A 25462-nucleotide genomic window follows, 5' to 3' on the forward strand; every position below is an offset into this window, starting at 1 on the left:
CAAGTTCTGCTTCAGAATTCTTGCAGCAAAATACAGAACTGTCAAGAACATGAGTTCTGTTGTGAGGTGCAGAGATGTTTATGCTGTTATAGCTTCCTGACAGGTTCTTTTCTATCATAAAATTACCCTCTTTATCTGTAATAAGCTTTTATTTTCAAGTCTATTAGTTTAGCCACTCCAGTTCTCTGACTGGTGCTTGCATGGTATAGCTTTTTCATTGTAGTTTTACCTTTGATTTTAAAGTGTGTCTCCTGTGGACAGAATATAGTTGAGTCTTGTTTTTGTTATCCAGTCTGACAACTTTTGCCTAATCATTGTTAGGCATGAGTAATAATTCACTCACATGTATTGTTACTATGTATATGGTTGGGTTTACATGTCCTTTTACCTTTTTGTCTTCTATACGTTACATCTTCTTTGTTCCTGTGTTCTCCTTTTTCTGGTTTAAGTGAATATTTTCTAGTGTAATATTTTATGTTCTTTAATAATATTTTTCTGTATATTTTGGGAATTATTTTCTTAATGGATACCCTAGGACTTACAGTATACATCTTGTCAGAATCTACTTTAGCTGTATAGCATTTGTTACCCACATTGCATCACTATATGTTAAACATATAATACTTTCTATAATTTTGTTTTAAAGTAGCTGAATATATTTTTAGATTTTTTAAATTAACCTTTTAATTCACAATTTCTTGTTAGCTTTCTGTTGTTTCATTATTGAAGTATGAAATATTTGCTCCCACCTGCTTTATGGTGTTATATGCAAATATACGTTTCCATATGTTATAGGTGCAACACCACAATTATATATATATGTATATTGTTTTATACAATTGCTTTTATATCAGCCGAAAGAAGGGAAAATAAGTTGTTACAATGTCTTTTATAATTTCTTACATTTTAATTGGCATTGACTTTTGGTAAGGGTGTGAATAATTGTGGGGTCTCACTTCCTTTCAGATAGAAAAACATCATTTAGCATTTCTTGTAAGGTGGGTTTCCTGGGAATGAGTTCTTAAAACCTGTGTCATTTTGCCTCCATTTCTGAAAGCCTGTTTCGTTAGACATAAACTCTTTGGTTGAGTTTTTTCCTTTTAGCACCTGGCATGTCCTTCCACTGCCTTAGGTCCTCATTGTTTCTAATAAGTCAACTGTTAATGTGGTTTCCTTGTACATGATTAGTGGTTTTTCTTTCTGTTTTCAAGATTCTTCTGTCTTTAAACATTTTTATTCTGGTATGTCCGGGTGTGGATCCTTTTATTTTCAGAACCTGACCTTCTTGGATTAATGCTTTTCATCAAACTTGAGATTTTTAGGCAGTTTCTTCTAGTAACTTTTCTACTCACTAGTTTCTCCTCTTTGTGGCACTTCCATGACATATATGTTGATGTTCCCTATTTCTCTGAAGCTGTTTTTTTTTTCTTTTTCCTGTTCTTCTGACTGCATTATCTATATTGATTAATCCCCACATTGGCTTTCTACTGCAAAGCTACTGTTGAGTCCCTCTAATGAATCTTTCATTGCAGTTATTATACTTTTTAAGTCCAGAGATCTCCATTTGGTTCTTTAAAAATAATTTCTATCTCCATTAATATTCTTTGAAGGAATATTATACCTTCCTTTACCTTCAGCATGGTTTTAGTATGTGTATGTGTGTAGTATGTATGTATACATATATTGAGATGCTTTGAGGTTTTTGTCTGCTTCCAATACCTGGACCCACTCAAAGGCAATTTTTAAAAAATTTTTTTTTATTGCTTTTCTCCCCACCATGTATGAGTCACACTTTCCTGTTTATTTGTAGATCTTATTTTTTTGGTTCAAAACTGGACATTTTACATAATACAGCAGTTCTGGAGACTCATACTCCCTTCTCCAGGGCTTGTTTGCTTATATGGTTAGTGACTTAGCTGGACCATTTTGGCTAAGTCCACTTACCCTGAATTGTATGGCCTCTGATGTTGCAGTAGGTCGCCTGGGCATAGGCAGTGTCGCTGACACCTCCCCTCAACCCCAAGGACAGTAGTTTTAGCAGGGCTCTCTTGCTGTTTCTTTCCCTGCCGTCCCTGCAAGAGTTCTAGTTGGTCTGTCTCCATTGTTATCACGCTGTGCTGTTAACATCCACTAATTGGTGGTGGACCTCTCTATTATTTGACAATGTCCTGGGACATAAATTGCCACACAGTTCAATCTAATTGAATTTAGGTTTTTGTAGTTGTTGAGGTTTGTTCCAACTGTAGGGCTACTCTGAACTTCCACTTTCATTCTCTGTTGAAATTCTCACTGGCCTTCCTTTCTGCTTGTTTTGCTAACCTGGAGATCCCAGGCTCCTCTTACTTCACCCCCAACCCCACCTGAAATCTCCTTTGTCTGCAGCAGCATCCTTATGCTTCAACTTCTCTCTGTTCTAAATAAAGTCAGTCCCTTTAGGGAATGCTATGGAAGCTGTTTTTACAGCCTGCTTCTCCCACTGGGCAGAACCTCTGTGCTACTCCCCCAGCACTGGGGATGGGGAGAGTAGCTGGCTTTGCTAGGAGTCTGTAAGTAGAGCAGTGGGTGGTAGCCCCTGATCTTCTCTGCTTGCCTCTCCTTCCATGGAACCTCTACCCTAATCACTATTGCTCTAGTTTATGAGTACGCCAGGGCAACAGTGATTAGAAAACAGTATTCCTGGGGTAGATATTCTGTGCTACAAGTGGGGACTGGGTGGAGGAAGGCAGGCTCAGACCTCTTTGCTACTGCTGCTTGCAACAGAGCTTCTGCAACACAGACCTTGGGGGAATGAGAGATGCTAGCAGTCTGCTCCTCCTAGGGATAAACTGTAGGCCAAGACTGGGAGATGAGGGGGAGGAAGGGTGCAGGCTCATGGTTCAAATACCACAGAGACTCACTATTCTTACCAGGATTGAGTATTTTCTTGGATAAATGTTTCTGTTTGCTGTGTGCTCTTATGACAATTTCCAGAGACTTTAATTTCTAAAAAAATATTTACCAGTTATGATTGTTTCACTGAGGGGTCTGTACGTCTCCTCATGTTGCCATTTCGAAAGTGCTTCTTGATTTGTTTAATACATGTCTTAAAATATAAGCAATCAAGACCCTTTAAATAAGGCAGTATGTTCACAACCTGAAAAAGCTTTCTGTTGCCATCAGTTGACTCAACAACACCATGCGGCATACAGAATAAATACAGTTCTTTAAGTTACTTATATTCCAGAAGTAAAGAGTGTTTCTAATCATTTACAAGTGCAGTCTGTTACACCAGTAAATGTTACTTGACCTCTTTATAAAGTAAATAATGCTAGGTAAGAATTAGTCCTGGAATAGTGTGCTGAATTTCTATTTCCAATCCAGTAGATTAAAAACACAATTGTGAATGGTATAAAAATGTAAGAATCATATTGTGATAAAACCAATCTCAAAAATAGAGAATCCAGACCCGACTCAGATAATTTTAGAACTCAGAAGTTTTCCTCAACTTAAACACGAGCTCCACACAGAAAATATCACAGATGTTTTTCAATGTGATGCAACTGCATAAAACTCTAGAATGTGACCATTAGGAGACGAATGTACTGAAATCAACAGAATTTAGAAAACACATCTAATTCTGAAGTCAGGAGACGATTTACAAAGAATTAATCATCATCAGAGTCAGAATCATATTTCTTGCCTCGAATAATTTTCTTTTCCAGTTTTGTGAAGTTTGTTCCAAATTTCTTTTGGCTCTGAAATGGTGGCTCCGTTAAATTTCCACTAAAAAGAAAGCAAATTTGAAAAACACTTATTCTGTATGATTTAGTACAGCTGGTATACTAAACTGCACAAAAATCTATCCTCACTGTAACACAAGGAATAGAGTAAAATTTTCTTTAAAATGTTGGTGTCAAGGAAGAGGTATATTATTTACACTGATAGTTAACAGTTTTAAACCTTACTATGTACTACTAAATGCTTTAGATCAGCATTTTATTTTCTTATCATTAATTACTGATTAACATTTCACGGGGTGCACCAACAAAATTTCTGACTGAAAAAGCATAGAAGGAAATCAGTTATTTTTATCTGTTTTGGGTATGCTGAATCTGTATTAGATTCTTTCCTGAGAATGACACAGGAAAACCATGCTCTATTTTTGATAGCCTGTTATGACTGGTTTGATTCTATTTAACATCTTTTAATGCTTAGATCTCTATAGACATCAACAAAACTCATGGAATTCATTATCATTAACCCAGAATTAGTATGGAACTCTTTTCATGACGCCTGAAAAATATTTCGAAAATATCTGGAAATATTCCTAGCAGCTAGATCTTGGTTCTGAAATATCATTTGCCACTGAAAGGAACCATGGCGGCTCGGAGAAAAAGCCAGTTCCTATGGAGAGTATAACACGAGGCCCCCTAAAAGACCTTACGTGCACCAGAAAGAAAGTGCTCAAAGAATTATGGGGATGTGTCAAAAGGACACGGAAGCCAGTATGAAAGGCTCTCACTGGCCATTTTTGAGGCAATCTGAGCTTCAAAGTAAATAATAACAGCAACAGACTATAACCCACTGAATAAAAGAATCTAATACAGATAAATGAAGAAGTAAGTTAATGTGGGGCCTGGAGAAGTTCTTCCTTAAATCACCAGTTGGCTTGGTGGACAACTGGTTAACCAGTGCACAGTCATCACCACCAGCAATGAGACAAACCATCATATATCTCCTGATATGGTACACTGAGAAGAAAGAATACAACATCACTTCCATAATACACCTGTGGAAAACACGCAGAATCTGAATCTAACTTTGAAACAAACTGGGAAATGCTCTATAAAATAACTAGCTTGTACTCTTCCAAAATGTTAAAGTATTGAAAAACAAAGGAGGGGAACAAGTTGCTACAGGTTAATGGAAACTAAAAATACATAGTAAGTACACAGAACCCATTTTTCCAGTATGGAGGACATTATTGGGACAATGGTGGAATTTGAATAAGGTCTGTGAACTGTATTTTGTGTTTTAATAAATTGTACTGTGGTTATATAAGAATGTTCCTGTTCTTAGGAAATGCACACAGAAACATTTAGGAGTAAAGAGACAATATATCTACAACGTCCAATCAAATGGTTCTGAAAAAAAGTTTATATATATCTAGAAAGAGAACGATAAAGCAAAGATAAAATGTTGAAAATTGAGGGACACGGGTCAATGATATACAAGAATTCAAGAATTCTTTGTACTAGTTTCCAACTTATTTAAAGTTTGAAATCACTTCAAAATAATTCTATTTAATATTAGCATTTTACTTAATATTAAGAAAATAAAACCTAAAACTCCAAAATCAATCACTACAATGTAGGAATGATTTATGCATGTGGAGGAGAGACTCAGAGATAAAGGAGGAAGGGAAGTAAAAAGATGAGCGAGGTTTCTACTTATCAAAAGGCACTCTGACTGGAATAACTGGAAAATTCCACCTGTTATTTTTGCAAATCAAAAACAGGCCCAAAAGATAAGACGATATGCTCCGATTTGTGGAATCAGATAAATTACTTGTCTAGAGAAGTGGACAAAAAGATAAGCGGAAAATGGAAGTTGGATTTTATCAACAGATGGTTTTCTGAGACTGTTTCCCAGAGTAAGTAATTTAAGCTAAGCATAGAGATGAGATTTTATACGTTTTATCAGATTCTACAAGTGATACAGGAATATCTACTTTCAAACATTAGATTTTTCATGTAAGTCATTATCAATTTGATTAAACTCGTTTAAATCAGGAAGGAGTCAATTCTTCTGGAGTGTCATTTGGGTTTCCAGATTAACAGAGAATTAGATTCCATAGGCTCTGTTAGTTTGAAAACTTTTATAGTTAGATGGACTCCAAGATCCAAGATCAATTTTATTTATAACTCTGATTTTGCTGTAAGATCGTGCTAATGTCCACTTTAAGAAATATGCTTTTCGTTTGTGAAAATTTTTCTACATCTCAGCTTAAAGATCTTAGTTCCATAAAATAAATGTTAACATAAAAAAATTCTCTAAAAAATCAACTGGGTATGTGAATTAATACAAATTGATAGTTTACTAAAAGTTACCTGTAATTGAGAATATCAGAACAACCCAGCCTCCATTCTAAAGTTTCTGTGGTGAAGTCATCTGTATTTCCTAGGTCAGAAAATCCAACAACAAAATCTTGTGTTTTCCCATCTTTCACCAGTGCTAGCGTGGGAATTACTTTGATATGCAGTCTCTCACAAAGGAAAGGTGCTTTTTCCACATTCAGCTTCAAAAATTTGGTCTCAAGATGTTTCTTGGACAGTATCACCAAATGTCTGTCTAGTATTTTACACCTATAAGTGACAACACATAGAAAATCAAAAGCTAAAAACAACAGATTTCTTTTTCAAAATAAATATTGAGGCACATCTAAGCTTTTTTTCTGAATCTCATAATCTGGCAGCCAACCTATGCTTCGATCAGATAACCTCATTTCCATTTCACAGGTTAGGTACCTCTTTTTCTACCTCTCATGATATCATATTCTAGAAAGTCAGATCTCCCTTAATGATACTTATAAAAAACGAAGTATTCAACTTATGCCTTAAGTGGTTCACAAAGCTGTCATGTTCATGGTTAAGAAAAAAATTGTCATCTCCCTTATGCATGTTTCCTGGCATCTCATAGGTGACAAATCTGAACTTGACAGAACTGGGAAGACAGTTCTCAGAATTAGAAGTGAACATGTGGGGCCACATTCGGAAGTCACTAAGAAAGACTGAATGGTGTCACTGAGAAGGAACCCTTCCAACTGTGCAACTCTGTTAGTGAGCAGCGTATCAAGGTTAAGGGCTACAAATATGGTCATTACGGTATGAAAAATACCAGCAGTAACCTTTATTAAGCCACCTGAAGAGTTGAAAGCGATCTTTTCTTTAAATTATATTTTAAACCGGCCAACCCTCTAGTGTTTCTGAAAGACTACTGTAATAATCTTTTGAGCAGTAGTTCTTACCCAGAGGTGATTATTACAGTCAACTTTTAAAATATGCAAATGAATCAAAATTCTCTAGGAGTTGAGCTGAGAAACATGCAAGTGATTCTCATGCCCAGCAAAGTTTGAGAACTACTGCTTTCGATGACTAAGACACCGAACGTGTCATAGCTGGTTTTACTGGTAGGCTTTTTGGGTACTTCTTGGTATAGTTTTTCCTGAGTTAGGTTTGCGTCCACGGAGTTTCTTATAACCTTGATGCATCATCGCCTGAGTGATTCTTTTTATATATCACCCATGTACTGCAGCAATGGGATTTCAGTGAAAAATGGTAGGGGAATAAGCTGTTTTTGAATGAAGTTCCAAACAAGTGACAAATCATTTTGAGAAATACGTTCTTGAAGATTTGTACAAAAATCAACTCCATTGTTTTATTGGAGTAATACGGAATCTATTTTAAATAGGTCTGTGTCCCACTTGTCAATTAATCCATTTTTTAAAAATCCAGAAGTAGGAGTTATGGTGTAGTTAAAACAGCATTAGGCTTAAAACCTGGGTTCAAATCCTCTTTTATTATTTAGGAGCTGAGTGACGTTAGGTAGGTCACTTAATCTCTCCAAGTCTTAGTGTCCACGCATGAAGCACAGGAATTATACGTGCTTACCTCCAACGGTGATTGTGAATGCTCCAGGATTTTATACAACACGAAGTATCTAGCGTACTATGTGCTAGAAACTTTGATATCTACCTATCTATATCTCTATCACCTCATTTCAATCTTGACTTTTCAGTTCTGTTTTAAGGTAAGTACTGCTGGTGCTGCACTGTTTATAAATCCATCAAGTATACTTACTGAGTACCTACTATGTGTAGTCAGTGCTGCTCTACGGCTAGGAACCCAGAGCACAGTGGGCCACACGACACAAAGGCAAACCCTCTGCCTTCACAAAACTAACAATCTAGTGGGCAGAGACATCTAATAAGTAAGTGGACAAATAATATCAATCTTCTATTTACCTTCCTAATCCCTTTCCCACTTCCCCTTATAGGAGATTTCATCATCTCAGTTATTTTCTTTCATCTTTATTTTCTTAGTCAATAAATCCCAGGCAATCAGTCCCTGAAAGGTGTTAACTAATAGCCACGTTGTTGGGTGATGAGGTAAAGACAAGGGCCAGGCAGGCTTTGGAAATGCGAGAAGAGGGCAGGGCTGGGATCCCAGGGAATAACAGAGACTCCGCATTGGAGTGTGTGTCTAAGGGGGGCAGGAGCTACTTGGCATCAGTGAATTGCTTTCATACAATTCTAGGTCTGTTATCAAGTTATCTGATACTTAAAAAAAAATTCTAAAATCTGATTAGTTGCCAACATTTAAAAGTTTTTTTGCCAACACTTAACTGTTGGCAAGTATTCAAATTTGGGGGCTAAAAAAAAAAAGGCTTGAGTCCTCTGGTTTAAGATGTAACCTCTTCTGGGGCTATTTTCACTTTGAGGGATCTGCCTCCAAAGAGAGGTTGGCAGACCTGGGTTCGTCTAATAGAAATCACTTTATTGTCCTTCCAGCCATGCCTGGTGCCGCAACTCTGCTTCAGGTGAAAGGCTTGGTCAAGCCACAGTCTCCCGGTGAATTGCAAGTTGAGAAGAAGTGACTGAATTCAAAGCTGGTGTTCAGGTGTTGGCCCCATTTCCAACACTGTGGCTGTATCATAATAGTAGGGACAAAAGTAGAATTCTTTTGGCATTGATAAAAAAATTAAAGTGTTCATTTCTAAGATGTTTTAAAAATTAGCTAGTGAAAATATAGTTCAGGAAATAGCCATTTCTATGGAAATATTGATCTTCTATAGTTTGTACTTTTGTATGACACTGGTTTTTAAGTTAATCTTTAATGACTGCTTAACTTTAATATAATTCTAGTACAAAGAGACAACTTAGGAATTACTTCCTTTTATATTTTTCTTAATTTCTCTATTAAGTCAGTGTATCTCTATTCAACAATCTCATCATGTTCAAGAACAGTCACTGAGGGAAACAAATTACCTCAATGTGGAGTCTCTGTAGAAATGGCAAACCACTTTTTTACTCTCCTTGACTTCTTGAAAAAAGTCTCTCTCACTAGGGATTTCTCTGTATTCCCCATGTCCTTTTGAAAGCCATTCCTGATTTGGAGAAAAGGGAAAATATCACACATTTGAAATATCTCTTTCAGTATCACTTTATATTTTATGTCCAAATCACTATAATATTTTGTAATCAAGCTGACTTTATCTTAGAGAGAAACGAATTCCTTTCGGTGATGTACTTTCCTATGTTGCTAGTGTCAATGCAAATACAGTCTGTGGGCCGTGACTATCTCCACAGCATGGCTCATATTTACGATGATTATCTGTCTTGGTAACTTAAAACATACGTTTTCTTAGAACTTCGAAAGTAAAAATTTAGACTACAAAGAGACTTAGAATGTAACCATCTACTTAATTTCTTTGCACTGAAACTATTAAAGTCAGAAGCATTTGATCTAAGTTACTACATAGCTTTAAAAAATAATGCTTGTGAGATAAAGCCAATCCGTCTTTGGGGAGGGGGCGGGTACTGCAGCTCTGAAGCTCGGGAGCCCTGTTTGCTTTTGATGACTAACCCAGAGACAGCAAACCTCTTCTGTACTGGCCACCAATGGGTAGTGTCCTGGGAAGAAAAAGGTGTTTGTCTTCACGTGGTGTCCAGAAACAAAGATCCCGCAAGTCATCTAATCCAACTCCCCAAATCAATAAATCAACCCTTATCATCCATGTCGGACAGACATTTCAGCTTCTTGAACCTTTCCTGTGGCAGGAAGCTGGTCCCCTCAATTGGAAGCTTGTTTCCTTTCTCATGAGCTGGTTTTAATAAAAGGGAGGACTGGACTTGCAGGCAGAAGGCATGGGCTTGAATCACTGCCCTTTCTGAGTCTCACTTTCCTCATTTGTAATGTGGAGATCATAAAGCAACTATCTCATTAAGTTACTGTGAATGGACAACGTGAAAATAACTACAACAGTGTCTGGCAGGTGTGCTTAAAAAGCATTTGTATATGTACTCCCTGTTCTTAGAAAAGTCTTCTCACACTGAATCACAGTATATCCAGAACAGTGGGCTATGGAGCCCAGCTTGGACCTCAGATGAGAAAGAGAAATTCTAATCTCCTTCATGTCAGCCCTTCAAATATCCTACATCGCCTATGTCCTCCCTGCTTCACATTGAGCATTTCCATTTGCTTTTGACTTTCTCCTATGAAATGACTTCTAGACTTCTTCATCTTCTGGCTGTCCTCCTCTGAACAGTCTTCCAGAAGTGGTCCAACTAGAAAGGGGCAGGAGTGCCATCCCTGGACTTACACTAACAAGGCCGAAACTGCGTCACCAGTTTTGGTATCTATACATTTCATGTTGGCTTACGCTGAGCTGAGACCTACCGGAGGCCCTGATATTTTTCTCCTTATTTCTTTGGTAAAGCTTCCATAAAGAGTTTATAAACTCTCAAATACACTCCTTAATGACGCATTTGCTTTGAGCACAGCTAAGTTATGACAGGCTTTCTCATAACTCCACCTGAAAGGGAACCCACTGACCCCTATTCCTCCCAGGGTTCTTCCTCATCCACTCTCTCCTCAACCACACAAATCTGAACTCAGAAGATTATCCTGGGTGCGTGTTTCCTGTACTTGACTGTGGATTAATACACTGGTCAGGCTAATTCTGAATGTGTCTTTAAAACAAATCTTTTTTCTGGGCAAATTTTTAATGGCGTTAGGTACTTTGAGGTCAAACCACCCTAAGAACTACAAGTGACTACTGCAGCACGGGTATATGTAAGTTGTTAGAAGCATACTGTTAGAGCAATTTCAGAAAGCAGGGCAGAGAGGTTACTTGTTTCTGCTGCTGAGCTCTCCTCAGTGCCTTGAGTCTCTTTTCTTTGAGGTGTTCCAACTCATCCTCATCCATCTGATCCAGTTTCTGAATTTCCGAATCCAAATGTTCTTCCACTTGCTTGGTTGTCTGAAGCAACTGATTCTCTAGGACTTTTGAAAACATTTCAACAGATGCATTCGCTTCCATTCTTCTAAATGGTACACTTCAGCCTTGATGCTGGGGAGAAGGTTTACAAAGTTAGAGAAAAAAAATAAGACAGGGGCTTCCCTGGTGGCGCAGTGGTTGAGAGTCCGCCTGCCGATGAAGGGGACGCGGGTTCGTGCCCCGGTCTGGGAGGATCCCATGTGCCGCGGAGTGGCTGCGCCCGTGAGCCATGGCCGCTGAGCCTGCGCATCCGGAGCCTATGCTCCGCAACGGGAGAGGCCACAAGAGTGAGAGGCCCGCGTACCGCAAAAAAAATAAGTAAATAAGACAGTTTTCTCTTAGTTTCAAAAATGCTAGCAAGTATATAATTTGTAGTCCACAAAGTGTTCTGCTGACAACAAAGCACGTCATGTTAAGAATTTTTATTTAAATGTTTTAAAATTTGATTTTCAATGGATTATAGTTATACTCCTCAAAAATGATTTAGACCAAAGTTTAGGTGCTTTTGATTTAGTTTGTGTTTTACTACCCTAAAGCAAAGACAAATCTTTAAGACCATCGCCAGACCAGAAAGGAATGACAAAATTAAACCTAGTGCTGTATACTGACAGTGTTCTTTACCAAAGGAAAAGGGAAGAAAAGCAGAAATGACTGTGAACAAGATAAAGTTTAACTGCAGTGAGGTTTTACACACACATATACACACCAAACTTTGCTTCAACATAGAGCAGAGTTGAGCAAAAGACATATTTTTCATCTCTGCCTAAATGATTTTCGTTTAACTCCGAAGAGAGCTCATTACAACTTATGTAAAGAACTCTGCCTGATGTTCCCTAAGCTTTAGTTTCCATTCCTGTTCTCCCATTACCTAATAAAGTCTATGAGGCCACAAAGATTGATACTGGTATTGATTCACTGACACTCAGTGTTCTTAACTTTGAGGTCAAACAATATAACACTACAAATATTAAAAAGAATATTGATTTTTCCATCAATCCTCTATGTAAGATAAGAGATTAAAAATAGAATCTAGGGACTTCCCTTGTGGTCCAGTGGTAAAGAAACCAACTCCCAATGCAGGGGACGTGGGTTCGATCCCTGGTCGAGGAACTAAGATCCCACATGCCGTGGGGCAACTAAGCCCTCGAGTCGCAACTACTGAGCCTACACGCCTCAACTACACAGACTGTGTGCCGCACACTACAAAGCCCACATGCTCTGGAGCCTGAGCGCCACAACTAGAGAGAAGCCTGTGCTGCAGTGAAGAGCCTGCATGCCACAACGACAGATCCCGCATGTCGCAACTACTAAGACCTAACACAGCCATAAATAAATAAATGAATATTAAAAAAATCTAATTCAGATTAGAAAGGAAGATCTCTCTCAATTACATATTTATCTTATATTGGCATATAGTGATTTATAATGTTAATTTCAGGTGTACAGCAAAGTTATTCATCTATACATATACACGTATCCTTTTTCAAATTCTTTTCCCATTTAAGTTACTACGAATATTGAATAGAGTTCCCTGTGCTATACAGTAGGTCCTTGTTATCTATTTCAATTACATATTTTAGAAGAAATGTATTATTGTTGCTGGTAGAAAATCAAATGTTTTATGGGTAGCCCTGAATTTCAATTTATAATTTGCCTATCAAACAGGAGGCTGTTGCATCTCAATTAGTTATGTGATACATTTGCAACCACTACTGAAGCACTTTCAAAAATCTGAATAAACTTGTGAGCTTATTCACCCAGCTTCAGACACGCAGCCTGGCCCACCAGACCCTCTATAAATGTCGAAGTGAAGAGAAATAGTCTTCTTGCAAACTTCGCTTCTGATTCCATTTTTCTACACATGAAAAGAAGCTTTTGAAAAGCATACTGGGGACTTCCCTGGTGGCGCAGTGGTTAAGAATCCACCTGCCAATGCAGGGGACATGGATTGGATCCCTGGTCCGGGAAGATCCCACATGCCTCGGAGCAACTAAGCCCGTGCGCCACAACTACTGAGCCTGCGCTCTGGAGCCCACGTGCTACAACTACTGAAGCCTGCGTGCCTAGAGCCCGTGCTCCGCAACAAGAAGCCACCGCAGTGAGAAGCCCATGCCCCGCAACGAAGAGTAGCCCCCGCTCGCCGGGACTAGAGAAACTCTGCATGCAGCAACGAAGATCAAACGCAGCCAAAAATAAATAAATTAAAAAACATACTCGATTTCACCTTGTATTCCTGGAGCTAGCAGTGCTGAGAACACTGCAGATGCACAAAAAATGTTTGTCAACTGTTGAAGGAACGTGCGTAACTTTTGTTCAAATTATCGTTAAGTTTCAAAAGTATTTCCGGTTAAAAAAAAAACAATGTAACTTCCTCATAAACGCTATAAAATTTTAAAGGAGCCGTATTTCAAATGTAGCAAATGAATTTCACACTCTCTACCTCCCGAAAAAAACGTAAGGCTGTGACTCAGGACTGGGGCCAGATGAGGCAGAAAACTCGACATTAAACACTGACTTGCATGTCAGATCCTGTTCTTTACCGGGGGCGTAGCGGTTGCTTATCCCTAGAGGTTTATAGGCTGAGCTCAGAATTCAAGTCTTGGATAACTGGGAGGAGAAACGATTAACAAGGGCTGCTCTGCGGGCAGGTGGTGCTGGTCACCGCATTCAGAAAGGGGGAAAGGAGATGGTGCAGGTATCCTGGGAACTTCATTCCCCAAGCAAGCTTCTTTTTTTCATTTCAACTGAATGGTGAGCAGGGACTTGTCCTCAAATTACCTAACCATTTCCTTGATCCCCCGGCATGCACCCGCCAAAACAACCAGGGGGCCTCACCCTTAACTGCACGCCAGCCGCTTCCCAAAAGTACCCTCGCCACTCCCTGCGCCCCCGGAGACAGATGAGGGCAGAGTTGAGGTGGTCCCGGCTTCAACGCCTCCCGGGGCGCATGCGCCAAAGCTTCCTCCGCGGCGCGGACACCCTCGCCCGAGCCGCGCCCCTCCCCCGCCCAGGCAGGAGGCTGAGCAGTCCCTTAGCACCGAGATGCATGGCCGGCTTTTTCACACCACTCTCTGCCTCACCTGAGCTCTCGGTGATACCTGAGAAGTGAGGAACCAGCTTCTCCAGAAGAGCAATCCACTCCGGCTTCAGCCTCGTAGCAGCTGCGGGGGACTGGGGAGCGGCCGTCACTTCCGCCTCCTCATTGGCCGCGGCTCTCACGCGATACAATCTGCGACGCCCCAGGAAGTGGAGGGGGGGAAGGGAGGGGACGTGCGTGCGGTGAGCGCTTCTGCGCGTGCGCTCCCCCCCACCCTTCCCCACCCCACCGCCCGGAACCGAGGTGGCCCAACCTCTCCCTCCCTCCGTGTAAACAGCCCAGAGAGCGAGGAAGCGATGTATGCTGGAGTTTGTAGTTTCTTAGTGCTCAGCCTGGAGTTGACGTTCTTAGGCTCTGACATAATGTTACATCAGAAATGAAATAGCTACTGTTTTCCTCAGGAGTGACACTCCAATTTCGTTTCCATTCTGTTTATTGAACGTTTCCCCTTTTAAAAAAAAAGTTGAAATATAACTTATACGCCATAGTTTTTACATAGTTAACACTCGTAGTGTCATCGTCCAGATCCGGATATAGAACACTTTCACAACCCTAATAGGTTCCCTCGCGACTTCCCTGACAAACATTTTTAGAACTTGCTCTCGCTTTGAATGTAAAGGTTATGATCTATTTTGCAGAATTAATGGGTGTGTCCTTGTTTTATGATTTCTGGTTTGTTTGGTTTATGTATTTATTTTTTTGGTAAGTCATGGACTCATGTTGTGCTGGATTTCTCTATCTCCCTTGGGAACACCTGGACAGCTAACCAGGGGTTCATTGTGGTTCTTTACTGAACTTCACGCAGCAGAGAGTACAAAGGGACAGAGGTTAAAGGTGGAAGGGAAACCGAAAGTCCACTCCTGAACTGAGATCCGATTCCCCAAGTCTGCGTTCCCCACAGGGAGAAGGCTGACGGTGGAATTTTCAGCCTCATTGTCCACCTCCGGGTTCTAGAATCTGGAAACCGCACAGGCGTCGGTGCACGGCTGACGCTTGCGGAAAGGGGGCGCTCGGGCTCCTGCCTGGCGGGCGGGTCAACTGGAGACGCTCTACCCGAGGCGCAGCTCTCAATGAGCCGCGCCCTGCGTCCACACGCCGAGGCGGTGGGGCGATGCGCTTGCGCACTCGGAGCTCACACCATATGTGCCCTGTCCCAGTGCGCGGGTCTGTGGAGAGCCGGGTGCGAGAGGCGGCACCGCGGTGGGGGACGGAGCCGAGCGGAGACCGAAGTCGGCCGGGGGACACTGGGTCTGTGAGAGACCGAATAGAGGGGCTGGGGCTACGAGCGCCGCTGACACACGATGGGAAAGAAGCAGAAAAACAAGAGCGAAGACAGGTAGCCGGTGTCGGGGTTTCAACGGCGGCGGCCGGCGCGGCTGAGGGGGGCGCGCGGGTCCCGTGGGCGCGCGGCGGACCTGGGTCGAGGCTCGAGAGCGGCCCCGCGGGGCACCGTCCGGGGCCCACAGTGGGTGGCGCGGGCCCGAGACCCCAGTACCGGGCGGGCGCGGAGGGCCTCAGCGGCGGGCGGGTTCCCAGCCGAGACTCCGTCCCTTTGCTGCCCCTCGCCCGGCCCGGGAGAAGGGGTGTCCGGCCTGAGGAGCGGGGCAGTCGTTTGGGGTTCGAGGCCCCGCGGGGCAGGGCTCGCGGCCTCGCGGGGCCGGCTCAGCCAGCGTGGCTCGGAGGTTGGGAGTTGTTTTCGTGGCGCTCCTCTTGCTGGGGGTCAGGAAGAGTTCTTTTTATGTCTTTGTATCTATGAATTCTTGGCGAGAGAGGGAGTTGGGATCCGCTCTGTCTCCAGCCAGGTGTTCCCACTCTCTGAGCCGCTCAGGTGCCTTGGAGTTACCGGGAGGAGCGTAGCAGCAAGCTCCCTTTAACTTCATTTAATTTGGGTACAGCTTTCAATTACTTAAGGGCTGATTGTCCAGACTCCATGCTTTTCGCGTTCCTTCTTCCGGCCTTTTGGTCATTTCTTTGCTCTCTAGCACCTCCCCTAAGAAAGGAGGAGGAGATGAAACAAACCAACCAGGGTCGGTCTTTTCTAAACCATTTAAAAGACTTCTGAGGCGAGGGAGCGTAAGGGTGTATGTAGAGTTGCGTACCCCGAGATTATTATTTCTGGGTGTCATATTCGGTTGAGTTCTTTACCCCTTTTCATTGAAAGGGTTTTACTTCCTGGGAGTGAACATTTGTTACTTTTCACCCTTCTGTACTACTCACCAAACTTAGTTCAAATACTGGGGATAGTAAGAGAAATTCAAAAGACAAAAACAACCTGTGATAGTTCATTTTGACTCAAAACGGATATGTGGTCTTGAAGTTAAAATCAGATTACCAGTTGTGAGTTGGAATCCTGGGTTGTGTCCTCACTGGCCTTCACCTATCTGATGAATGGCGTTAAAAAGACACCAAGGTGAGTCTTGTATTTCAGTTACAGGTCTATTGGAGGAAGTTAATTGGTTTCAAGAATAGAACTTATTGTTAATCAAAGCAGGTAAATAAGAAGAAAGAAGCAGAATTCTGGGGTGATTTAGTGGGAGAGAAATTTCTATGCTTTTGACAGGATGTTTTGGTGCCTAGGATACTTTTTTTCTTCGACCTTATACAAGAAATAGAGATGAGTGTAATAAAGCTTCCTGTACCAGTTACCCAGCTTCGACCATTGTTGTCACATGACTGGCCCTGTTTCATCTCTGCTGGATATGGTAAAGAACTCTCAAAATCCTTTCATGTGTAAATCTTTCAGGTGTATCTGAAAGATAAATACTTGAGGGAAAAAAACAACCACAGGAACACAACATAAGACACAATCACAATGTCATCATTAAGCCTAAGGAATACTAGCAGTGATTTCTTAAATATTATCAATTGTCTAGTCAGTTTTCTGTTTTCACTGATTCTAATTAAAATTATGTTTTGTGGGTTTTTTTTTCATTTTGTGTTTTACAATTGGTTTGTTTGGATCAGAATTACAGAAGTTTGTTCTTTAGATTAAAAAATATTTATGTATATGTTATTTTAGCTACAGTTCTTCTTTTTCAAGCTCTTTCACATTGGACAAAAGCTGTTCAGAGGAGAGATTTATTTTTGTGTGTGTATTTTTATAGAAAAGTGAAAGTCTTTTCCTAATTCATAAAGGTTTTCCTGGATGACATAAAGTTTAAATTGCAAACACTAGAGCCTGTTAAATGATTGGTTTGTTAGTATAGAAGGAACGCTACTGGGTTTTTTTCCTTTCCGACTAAATCTTCAGTGTTTACTTTTTGTCTCGTATTGAAGGAAAAATGGTGGCAGTGTAATGGAAAAACACACTTTCTCATAAGCCAATATCAAATTTTTTTGTTTGTTTTTTAATGCTTCGTGGACTCCTCCCACCTCTCCTTCCCTTCTGAGCTGTCCTAAGCCAGACATGTTTCTGCTCAGGAAGAACTGGGTGAGAAATGAGCACCTGCTTATTAGCTATCAAGTTAAGGCCTTGAGCCACTTTTCAGTTCTTGGAAAAAACATAAAATACTGGAGTGTTTTAATTCTTATATTGTTATTTAAAATTTTTAGCCACTCAGTGTTTATTTAAATTTAGATTTTACTATCTAATCTGAGTAATTTTATTTGGATTACATATGTTTTATCAGTGACTGATCTTTGTTTAAACATTGAGTTCTAGAATCTTGTTTCAGCTTGTGAAATTCTGAGAATGAGATTTTGATAGGTGTTCAGTTTTCCTGCCTTTTTCAGTTGACTGGGGTAGGATTCAATATTCACAGATCATATAGACAAAATATAAGGCCAATATTTTCATTTCTTCCTATAACCTTCCCAGTAATCAGCTTACATAATGGGACCATATCTTATGGAATCTTGTGTGTTGTAGCAATGTCTTACCATTTCCATTTATATAACACGATGAATGTTCTCTTATTGATGTGTGCAGAGAAAAAATGATCCTGATTATCTAGTTTTTCACAATTAGCCTCCAATTCTTCATTCTGATCCTTTTTTTTAATCCCCCAAGTGTGGTAGTTATATTTTTCAGGTTGTAAGGAATGTGGTATATTACCTTAATAAATGGGATTAATACATCTATACCCCCTCACAAAGGATATAGAGGGAAGGAAGATCATTATTTCACCTATCTCACAGTCAGACATGAAGGTGGGGATGTCATTCAGGAATTAGGAGGTCTTTCAGGATTGAGTACAGGTATCTTCAGCTATGATTCTCTATGCTGGTGGTGAGTTAGTATAGTAGCTCTTTGTTTTTAACTACACATAATGCTCCTATTATTCTTGGCAAAATTCCTCCTTTTGGGGGAGTTCTGGCTATCTCTGAGACAGCTGCCTACGTTTTAGATTTTTGTCCTGGTGTCACATATTCATCCTAGCCAGGTATGATCAGGGTATCGGGTCCCTCTTCTGGGATAGAAAGCATGGTGATCTGCTTAAGGAACCTGTCCAGAGGAGCTGTGAGCATAGCAGGTACTCTAAAGCATCCCAGAGAGGAAGTAGTCCAAGTGGCAAACAGTTCAAATAGTCTAGTTCAACAAAGGAATTTATTTCTCATTTGAATATATTTGAATTAATAATAAACTATCTGCATACATTAGATCAAAAAAGAAAAAAAGATGTATAATCTGAGAGTTCTCTTGGTTTACCTTGTTCCTAGATTGATACTTTAGGTAATCAATATGTGGAAGGACGGGAAGAAGTCGTAGTTTGCCATAAATGAATAAGAAAGCAGATGATAAACTTGTTAGCTTATAGAAACCTCTCCTGCCTTCTGTACTGGTGATCTCTGGGGAGCTGATGTAGCTACTTTTTTTTTTTTTTTTTGCGGTATGCTGGCCTCTCACTGTTGTGGCCTCTCCTGCTGCGGACGCGCAGGCTCAGCGGACGCACAGGCTCAGCGGCCATGGCTCGTGGGCCCAGCCGCTCCGCGGCATGTGGGATCTTCCCAGACTGGGGCACGAACACGTGTCCCCTGCATCGGCAGGCGGACTCTCAACCACTGCGCCACCAGGGGATCCCAATGTAGCTACTTTTGATGTTACTTGCCCACTAGTTGTGCTTTACTTAGCCTTCTAAGTTTATTCCAATCTGGCAGTTGATCTATACGTTGGGCAAAGCATTGTTTAACTGAGGAACTGAGTGTCTGCTTAGGTTAGAAAAGCAGTTCTCAAACTTTTTGGTCCTAGGACCCCCTTACTCTCCTAAATTACTAAGGAACCCAAAAGGCTTTTGTTTATGTGGGTTAGGTCAATCAGTACTTACCATATTACAAATTAAAACTGAAAAGTTCTTTAAATATATTGATTTAAAAGTAAAAATAACATCACATTAACATAAATAACACTGTTAAATAATCATTTTCAAAAATTTATGAAGAGAGTGGTGGTAAACATTTTGTAAACGTTTACTATCTGGCTTAGTAGAAGATAGCTTGATTCTTGTCTGCTTGTGATTCAACCTGTAGCAATATCACACATCGTGTGGCCTCTGGAAAACACCACTGTACAGTTATGAGGAAATGAGAATGAAAAAAAGGCTAATAGCCTCGTAGTACTATGTTGAAAATAGTTTTGACCCCTTGAATTAGTTTAGACCCTCTGAATTGTGTTGGGGGGAACTACTCTGAGAACTGTTTATTTAGGAATTCCTAAACCAGATTTAGGCATTTGTGAGACATTTCCCAAGCCTTTTGACTTCCATTCATGTTTGTCCAACAGGTGCTTAGAATGTTTGAGAAGCACTCAGAGGACAACTTAAGACATTTGTGGGTATGTTCATGCTCTTGATATTTTACCCACTTATGATTTTTAAATTTTTTTATGTAATAGGTGAGTTTATCAAGGTCTATTAAAAGTCTGTTGGGACTGATTTTAATTGGGAGTCCCATTAAGTTTTTAGATTATTTGGTACACTTACATCTTTATGGTATTGAATCATTCCCTTCAAGAAATATATTGTCTGTTTAAGCAGTTAAGTGCCAGCTGTTGTTCTAGGTGCTGAAATGTAGTGATGAACAAATTAGTAACATGACATGCTTCTTTATTTGGTTAATTATCAGTAAAACTTTATTTTCTTCAGTTGAACCTTTAGGATATTTCTTGTTTGGTTTATTCCTAGGTGTCTTATAGTTTTGGTTGCTGTTAATGTAGGAAAACATTTTTTCAAGATGGTCTGACCAACTTAACTCTCTCTTATTATTAAAAGTAGCTGTTATTAAAGGATGAGGCCTTAATTGCGATTTGGTTATTAGTTTGTGATAATATATAACAGAGGGGGAGACCAGGGAGAAAAATTAGAGACATTACAGCAGCATTCAAATGTTTTAGTTAGTGACACACAAATGACTCCTTTTTCCCTCCCTTTCTAACTTATGCCTTGTGTCAAATATGTACTGTTAAGAAATTTCAAATCAGGTATTTTGAACTATTGAAATAATCACAGTATACTACTTGCTCTAGCAGTAATCACAGTATTTACATAATTTTAATAATGAAGACACTTAATGTAGAAGAAATAACTATGCTGTAACCAGTTTGAGAATCTGGAGGAAGGGGAAGGTATAAAGATAAAAGAACTACTTTATAACATATAGAAGAGGAAACAGATTTAGCATCATAATGTGCTTGAGGCTTAGAGCCTCTCAACTGTTAAGCCAAACCAGACCTCAGAACCTGTGGTTTTGTTTTTTTTTTAAACTGTGCTGCACTAGCTGATTTAAGAAATCCTGCTACTCCAAAATGTAGACTTCCCAAAGGATCTTTACTGGTGAAGCAACTGTTAAAGAGGAACAGTTTAACAAAGGAGGGAGAATAGGAGAATGACAGCCGTTGTCCATAGGTCAATCAGTGCCAGAATTCCTTTAAAAAAATTTTCTCATTTAACCTTAGTTGAATAACTGCCTGTCTCATAGCCTGTCTGTTTAAAGTGAAAACAGTGATGATTTAATGTTTCATTCCTTCCCATTTCAGACATGGTATATAAAATTTCAGGTATATTTTTTCAGAGGAATCCCTACTTTTCACCCAGGTAGCAGTCATTGTTTAGAATCATTGGTTTTCAAATCTCCCTTTGGTGATAGAAAGATACTTTCTATTGAGATTTAAAATAATGTTTGTTTTTTCTGTTTTTGAAACTACCTTCGTACTGTAAACTTTATATAAACAGTCTCTGAAAATACAATAAGTACTGTGTTAATTAAATTTGTGTCATTAGGTTTCGGGTACTGAGCTCTGATGAAACTAATAGATGTGATTGATGATACTGCAGTAGTTGGAATTTTTTCTAAGTCTAGAATCACATGTTCTAAGAATTCATTGTATGGGTGTGCCACATTTTATTTACCCGTCCATACATCAGTTAATGGATTCAAGGTTGTTCCACTTTTTGGCTGTTACGAATAATACTGCTAAAAAAATCCGTGTATAAGTTCTTGTGTTGACTTGTGTTTTCAATTCTTTGGGGTATATACCTAGGAGTGAAATTGCTGGGTCGTAGAGTAACTCTATGTTTAACTTTTTTAGGAACTGCCAAGTAGTTTTACTTTTTTTCCAGGAACTGCCAAAGCTGCTGCTCCATTTTATAGTCCAACCAACAGTGTGTCAGAGTTTCAGTTTCTCTATATCCTCATCAACACTCGTTATCATCTGACTTTTTGATTATAGCCATTCTAGTAGGTGTGAAGTGGTATCTTATTGTGACTTTTGGTTGGTCTGCACTTCATGATGGCTTAAGATGTTGAGTATTTTTTCATGTGTTTATTGGACATTTGTATGTCTTGTTTGGAGAACTGTCTATTCAGATCCTTTGCCCATTTTAAAATTGAGTTCTTTATTATTGAGGAATAAGTTCTTTATATACTCTAGATACAAATCCTTTATCAGATATGATTTTCAAATATTTTCTCCCATTCTCTGGGCTGTCATTATTTTCTCCCATAGGAGGTTGTTGTTTCACTTTCTTGGTGGTGTCGTTTGTAGAACAAAAGTTTCTAAAAAGCCCGATTTATCTATTTTTTCTTTGGCTGCTTGTGCTTTTGGTGTCAGATCTAAGAAATCATCACCAAATCTAAGGTCATGAAGATTTACTATTTTTCTTCTAGTTTTACAGTTTTAATTCTTACATTTAGACCTTTGAGCCATTTGGGGTTAATTTTTTTATATTGTGTGAGGTAGGGGTCCAACTTCATTCTTCGCGTGTGGATATTCAATCGTCCCAGCACCATTTAAAAAAAAAAGACTATTACTCCTCTAATTCCTTGATCAAATCAATTGACCGTATATGTAGGATTTTATTTCTGGACTCTCAGTTCTGTTCCATTGATCTGTATGTCTATGCTGATGGCAGTATCACACTATCTTGATTACTACAGCTTTGGTATTAAGTTTTGAAATTGGGAAGTGTGATTTCTCTTTGTTCTTTTTTGAGATTGTTTTGGCTATTCTGGGTTCCTTGCATTTCCATACAGATTTTACAATTAGAATCTCTCAATTACTGCAAAAAAAAAAAGGGGGGGCAGCTGGGATTTTGATTGAGATTGGATTTCTTCTGTAGATTAATTTTGGGAGTATTGCCAATGTTATGCCTTGAGATCCATGAACATGGAATGTCTTTCCACTTATTTAGGTTTTCAGGTTTTCTTTCAATGATTTTTTGTAGTTCTCAGAGTACAACATTTGCAACTCTTCTAAAAAATTATTCTGAGGCATTTAATTTTTTTTATGCTATCATAAGTGGAATTATTTTTTAATTTCATTTTCAGATTGTTTATTGCTAGTACACAGTTTAAATACAGTTGATTTTTATATATTGATCTGTTCTGCAATCTTACTGAACTCATATATTAGCTTGAATTTTTTTTGTTGTGTATGTGGATTCCTTAGAATTTTCTATGTACATGGTCCTGCCACTGCAAGTTCAAATAGTTTTCTCCTTCTTTTCCAATCTAAATGGTTTTTATTTCTTTATCTTACCTTAAGCTCTGGCTAGATCCTGCTGTACAGTGTTGTACTGAATGGGGAGAATGGACATTCTTTTCTTGTTTCTGATCATGGGATGGGGGGGAAGCTTTCAGTTTTTCGCATTGTGTTAGGTGTGTCCCCCCCTCCCGCCCCCCGCCCCGTGAATGGGTGTTGGATTTTGTTACATTGCTGTCTCTTCATCTGTGAGATGATTATGTGGTTTTTGTGTCTTATACCATTTATATATGGTGGATTACATTAATCAATTTTCATATGTTGAACCAACTTTGCAATCCTGGGATATATCCCAGTTGGTCATGGTGTGCAATCCTTGTTATATGTTCTTGGATTTGGTTTGCTAGTGTTTTGTTGAGGATTTAATTTTTTTTTTTAAACTTTTAACCTTTCTATGTACTTGTTTGAGGTCTTTGGATAAACTGCATAAAATTGAATTCTTACTAAACCAATTTGATAACACCTTTAAGAGTTTAAAGTTACTTACACATTGCTTGTGATTAATGATATATTTGATCTTATTTCAGCCATCCTGGTTTGTTTTTTATTTGTGCCAATTCTGCAATGCTTTGTTTCTATTTTTCCCCCTTCTTATCTTGGGTTAGAGTTTATACATGCTGTTTCTATTTTTTTTTTAAGTGGTTTGACTTATACCTTGCATATACAAAGTCAATATTTAAAGTCCTGTAAAACAGTACAAGGACAGTAGTACTATTGTCTGGTATTTCGTTTTATAATCCCCCACTTCAGGTCAGTGACCTTTTACTTAAGGTTGGATGTTACTTGAAGGCATTACTTGTCAGGAATGAACCTGGGGGGAAAAAAGACACATACTTACTGGATTATCCATTGTTCTCTTAGGAATTTAAGAGAAGTGATTTTCTCTTTCAGACATATTAGTAGCTAATAAGTCTTAAAAAATGAAATGTTGGGATTAAAGTTTAAAATTTTAACTTTTTATTATAAAAATTTCAAGCACACAGAAAAGTTGAAGGAATAGTATAAGGAACTCTTATATACGCATCACCTAGATTTAATCATTACCAGTATTTTGTCCTCATTTTTGCTTTATGTATTTTATTTTATAGACATCTTGACATTTTCTCTCTAAATGTTTCCTTATGTAACCATAATACCCTTATCCTACCTAGTGCAATTAACACAAATTCTCTTATATTTAATATCCAGTTCATATTTCAGATTTCCAACTCCACAATGGCTTTTCAAACCAGGTTGCAGAGGAGGTTCACCCTGCATTTCATTGTGGTGTAGCTCACAATGTTTAAAAGTCACACTTTCATTATAGGTATCTGCTAAAGTTATTCTTTTTTTTTTTTTTTTCTGTGTAAGTCTTCTTTTCACGTTCTCACTCTGAACTTAGAATTTTCACAACTTGGTCATCTCAGCCTATTGGTAATTAGAATGGAGGGGAGTTATTAGAGAGACTTGTAAGTAGCAGTTGGCATTGTGTTGTTTGGTTTAAGAACAAAATTCTTTTGCAGGCCTACAGACTTGTCACTCCTGAATGATGACTGAAGTGCTAAATTATATTAGTTTACTCCCATTCAGGTTGGTATGAAACACGTAATCAGTTTTGTGAATTTTTTTTTTTTTTTTGCGGTACGCGGGCCTCTCACCGCTGCGGCCTCTCCCGCTGCAGAGCACAGGCTCCGGACGCGCAGGCTCGGGGGCCATGGCCCACGGGCCCAGCTGCTCCAAGGCATGTGGGATCCTCCCGGACCGGGACACGAACCCGCGTCCCCTGCATCGGCAGGCGGACTCCCAACCACTGCGCCACCAGGGAAGCCCTTGTGAAATTTTTTTGAGGCTAAATTCATATAACATAAAAGTAACCATTTTAAATGTACAATTCTGTGAGATTTAGTACATTCACGGTGTTGTTCAGTCTTCTCTGTCTAGTTTCAAAACATTTTCATCACCCCCAAAGGAGTTCCTATATCCATTAAGCAGTTACTTTCCCTTTCTGTCCTCCTCTGAGCCCTTAGCAACCACTAATATACTGTCTTTTGATTTACCTATTCTGGATATTTCATATAAATGGAATCATACCATGTATAACCTTTTGTGTGTGGGTTCTTTCATTTTGCATGTTTTCGAGGTTCATCTATGTGCAGAATATATCAGTACTTCATTTTGTTTTTATGGCTGAATAATATTCCACTGTGTATATATACCACATAATGTTTATCCATTCATCTGATGATGGATGTTTCAGTTGTTTCCACCTTTTGGCTATTGTGAAAAGTGCTGCTATGAACATTTGTGTCTAGATGTTTGAGTACCAGTTTTCAGTTCTTTTGAGTATAGTATATATCTAGGAATGGAAGTGGTAG

The 25462-nt window shown here is 39.3% G+C and overlaps 2 protein-coding genes across 4 annotated transcripts in view; one reads left to right on the top strand and one right to left on the bottom strand.

Moving 5' to 3' along the window:
- Positions 1–1739: 1739 nt before the first annotated feature.
- TXNDC9 (thioredoxin domain containing 9) lies at positions 1740–14232 on the bottom strand. 2 transcript variants are annotated; one of them, XM_082851822.1, is made up of 5 exons: positions 14118–14232; positions 10891–11109; positions 9026–9144; positions 6090–6344; positions 1740–3762 (listed from the first exon to the last, which is right to left on the bottom strand). In XM_082851822.1, the coding sequence occupies exons 2-5, from the start codon at positions 11077–11079 to the stop codon at positions 3645–3647; spliced, it is 681 nt and encodes a 226-aa protein (XP_082707948.1). In that variant the 5' UTR covers positions 11080–11109; positions 14118–14232; the 3' UTR covers positions 1740–3644. The 2 variants fall into 2 exon arrangements, with proteins under 2 accessions (XP_082707948.1, XP_082707949.1); XM_082851823.1 differs by having other exon boundaries at positions 14136–14228.
- Positions 14233–15288: 1056 nt separating this feature from the next.
- Positions 15289–25462, top strand: part of EIF5B (eukaryotic translation initiation factor 5B) — a 66712-nt gene continuing 56538 nt past the window's right edge. For both annotated transcript variants that reach the window (XM_082851310.1, XM_082851311.1), the window contains exon 1: positions 15289–15470. In XM_082851310.1, coding sequence (XP_082707436.1) covers positions 15436–15470 — 35 coding nt within the window. In that variant the 5' untranslated portion in view covers positions 15289–15435. The remainder of the gene's footprint in view (positions 15471–25462) is intronic.

The sequence above is a fragment of the Leucopleurus acutus genome, assembly GCF_964270905.1.
Source record: "Leucopleurus acutus genome assembly, chromosome: 12".
Lineage (NCBI taxonomy): Eukaryota > Metazoa > Chordata > Mammalia > Artiodactyla > Delphinidae > Leucopleurus > Leucopleurus acutus.

Excerpts from the sequence above, each read along its gene's own strand:
- TXNDC9 (XM_082851822.1), bottom strand. The coding sequence starts at position 11,079 with ATGGAAGCGAATGCATCTGTTGAAATGTTTTCAAAAGTCCTAGAGAAT. Across the intron at positions 9,145-10,890 it reads GAGCTCAGCAGCAGAAACAA|GAATGGCTTTCAAAAGGACA; the intron begins GTAACCTCTCTG and ends TCTCCAAATCAG. Across the intron at positions 3,763-6,089 it reads TCTGATATTCTCAATTACAG|TGGAAATTTAACGGAGCCAC; the intron begins GTAACTTTTAGT and ends CTTTCTTTTTAG.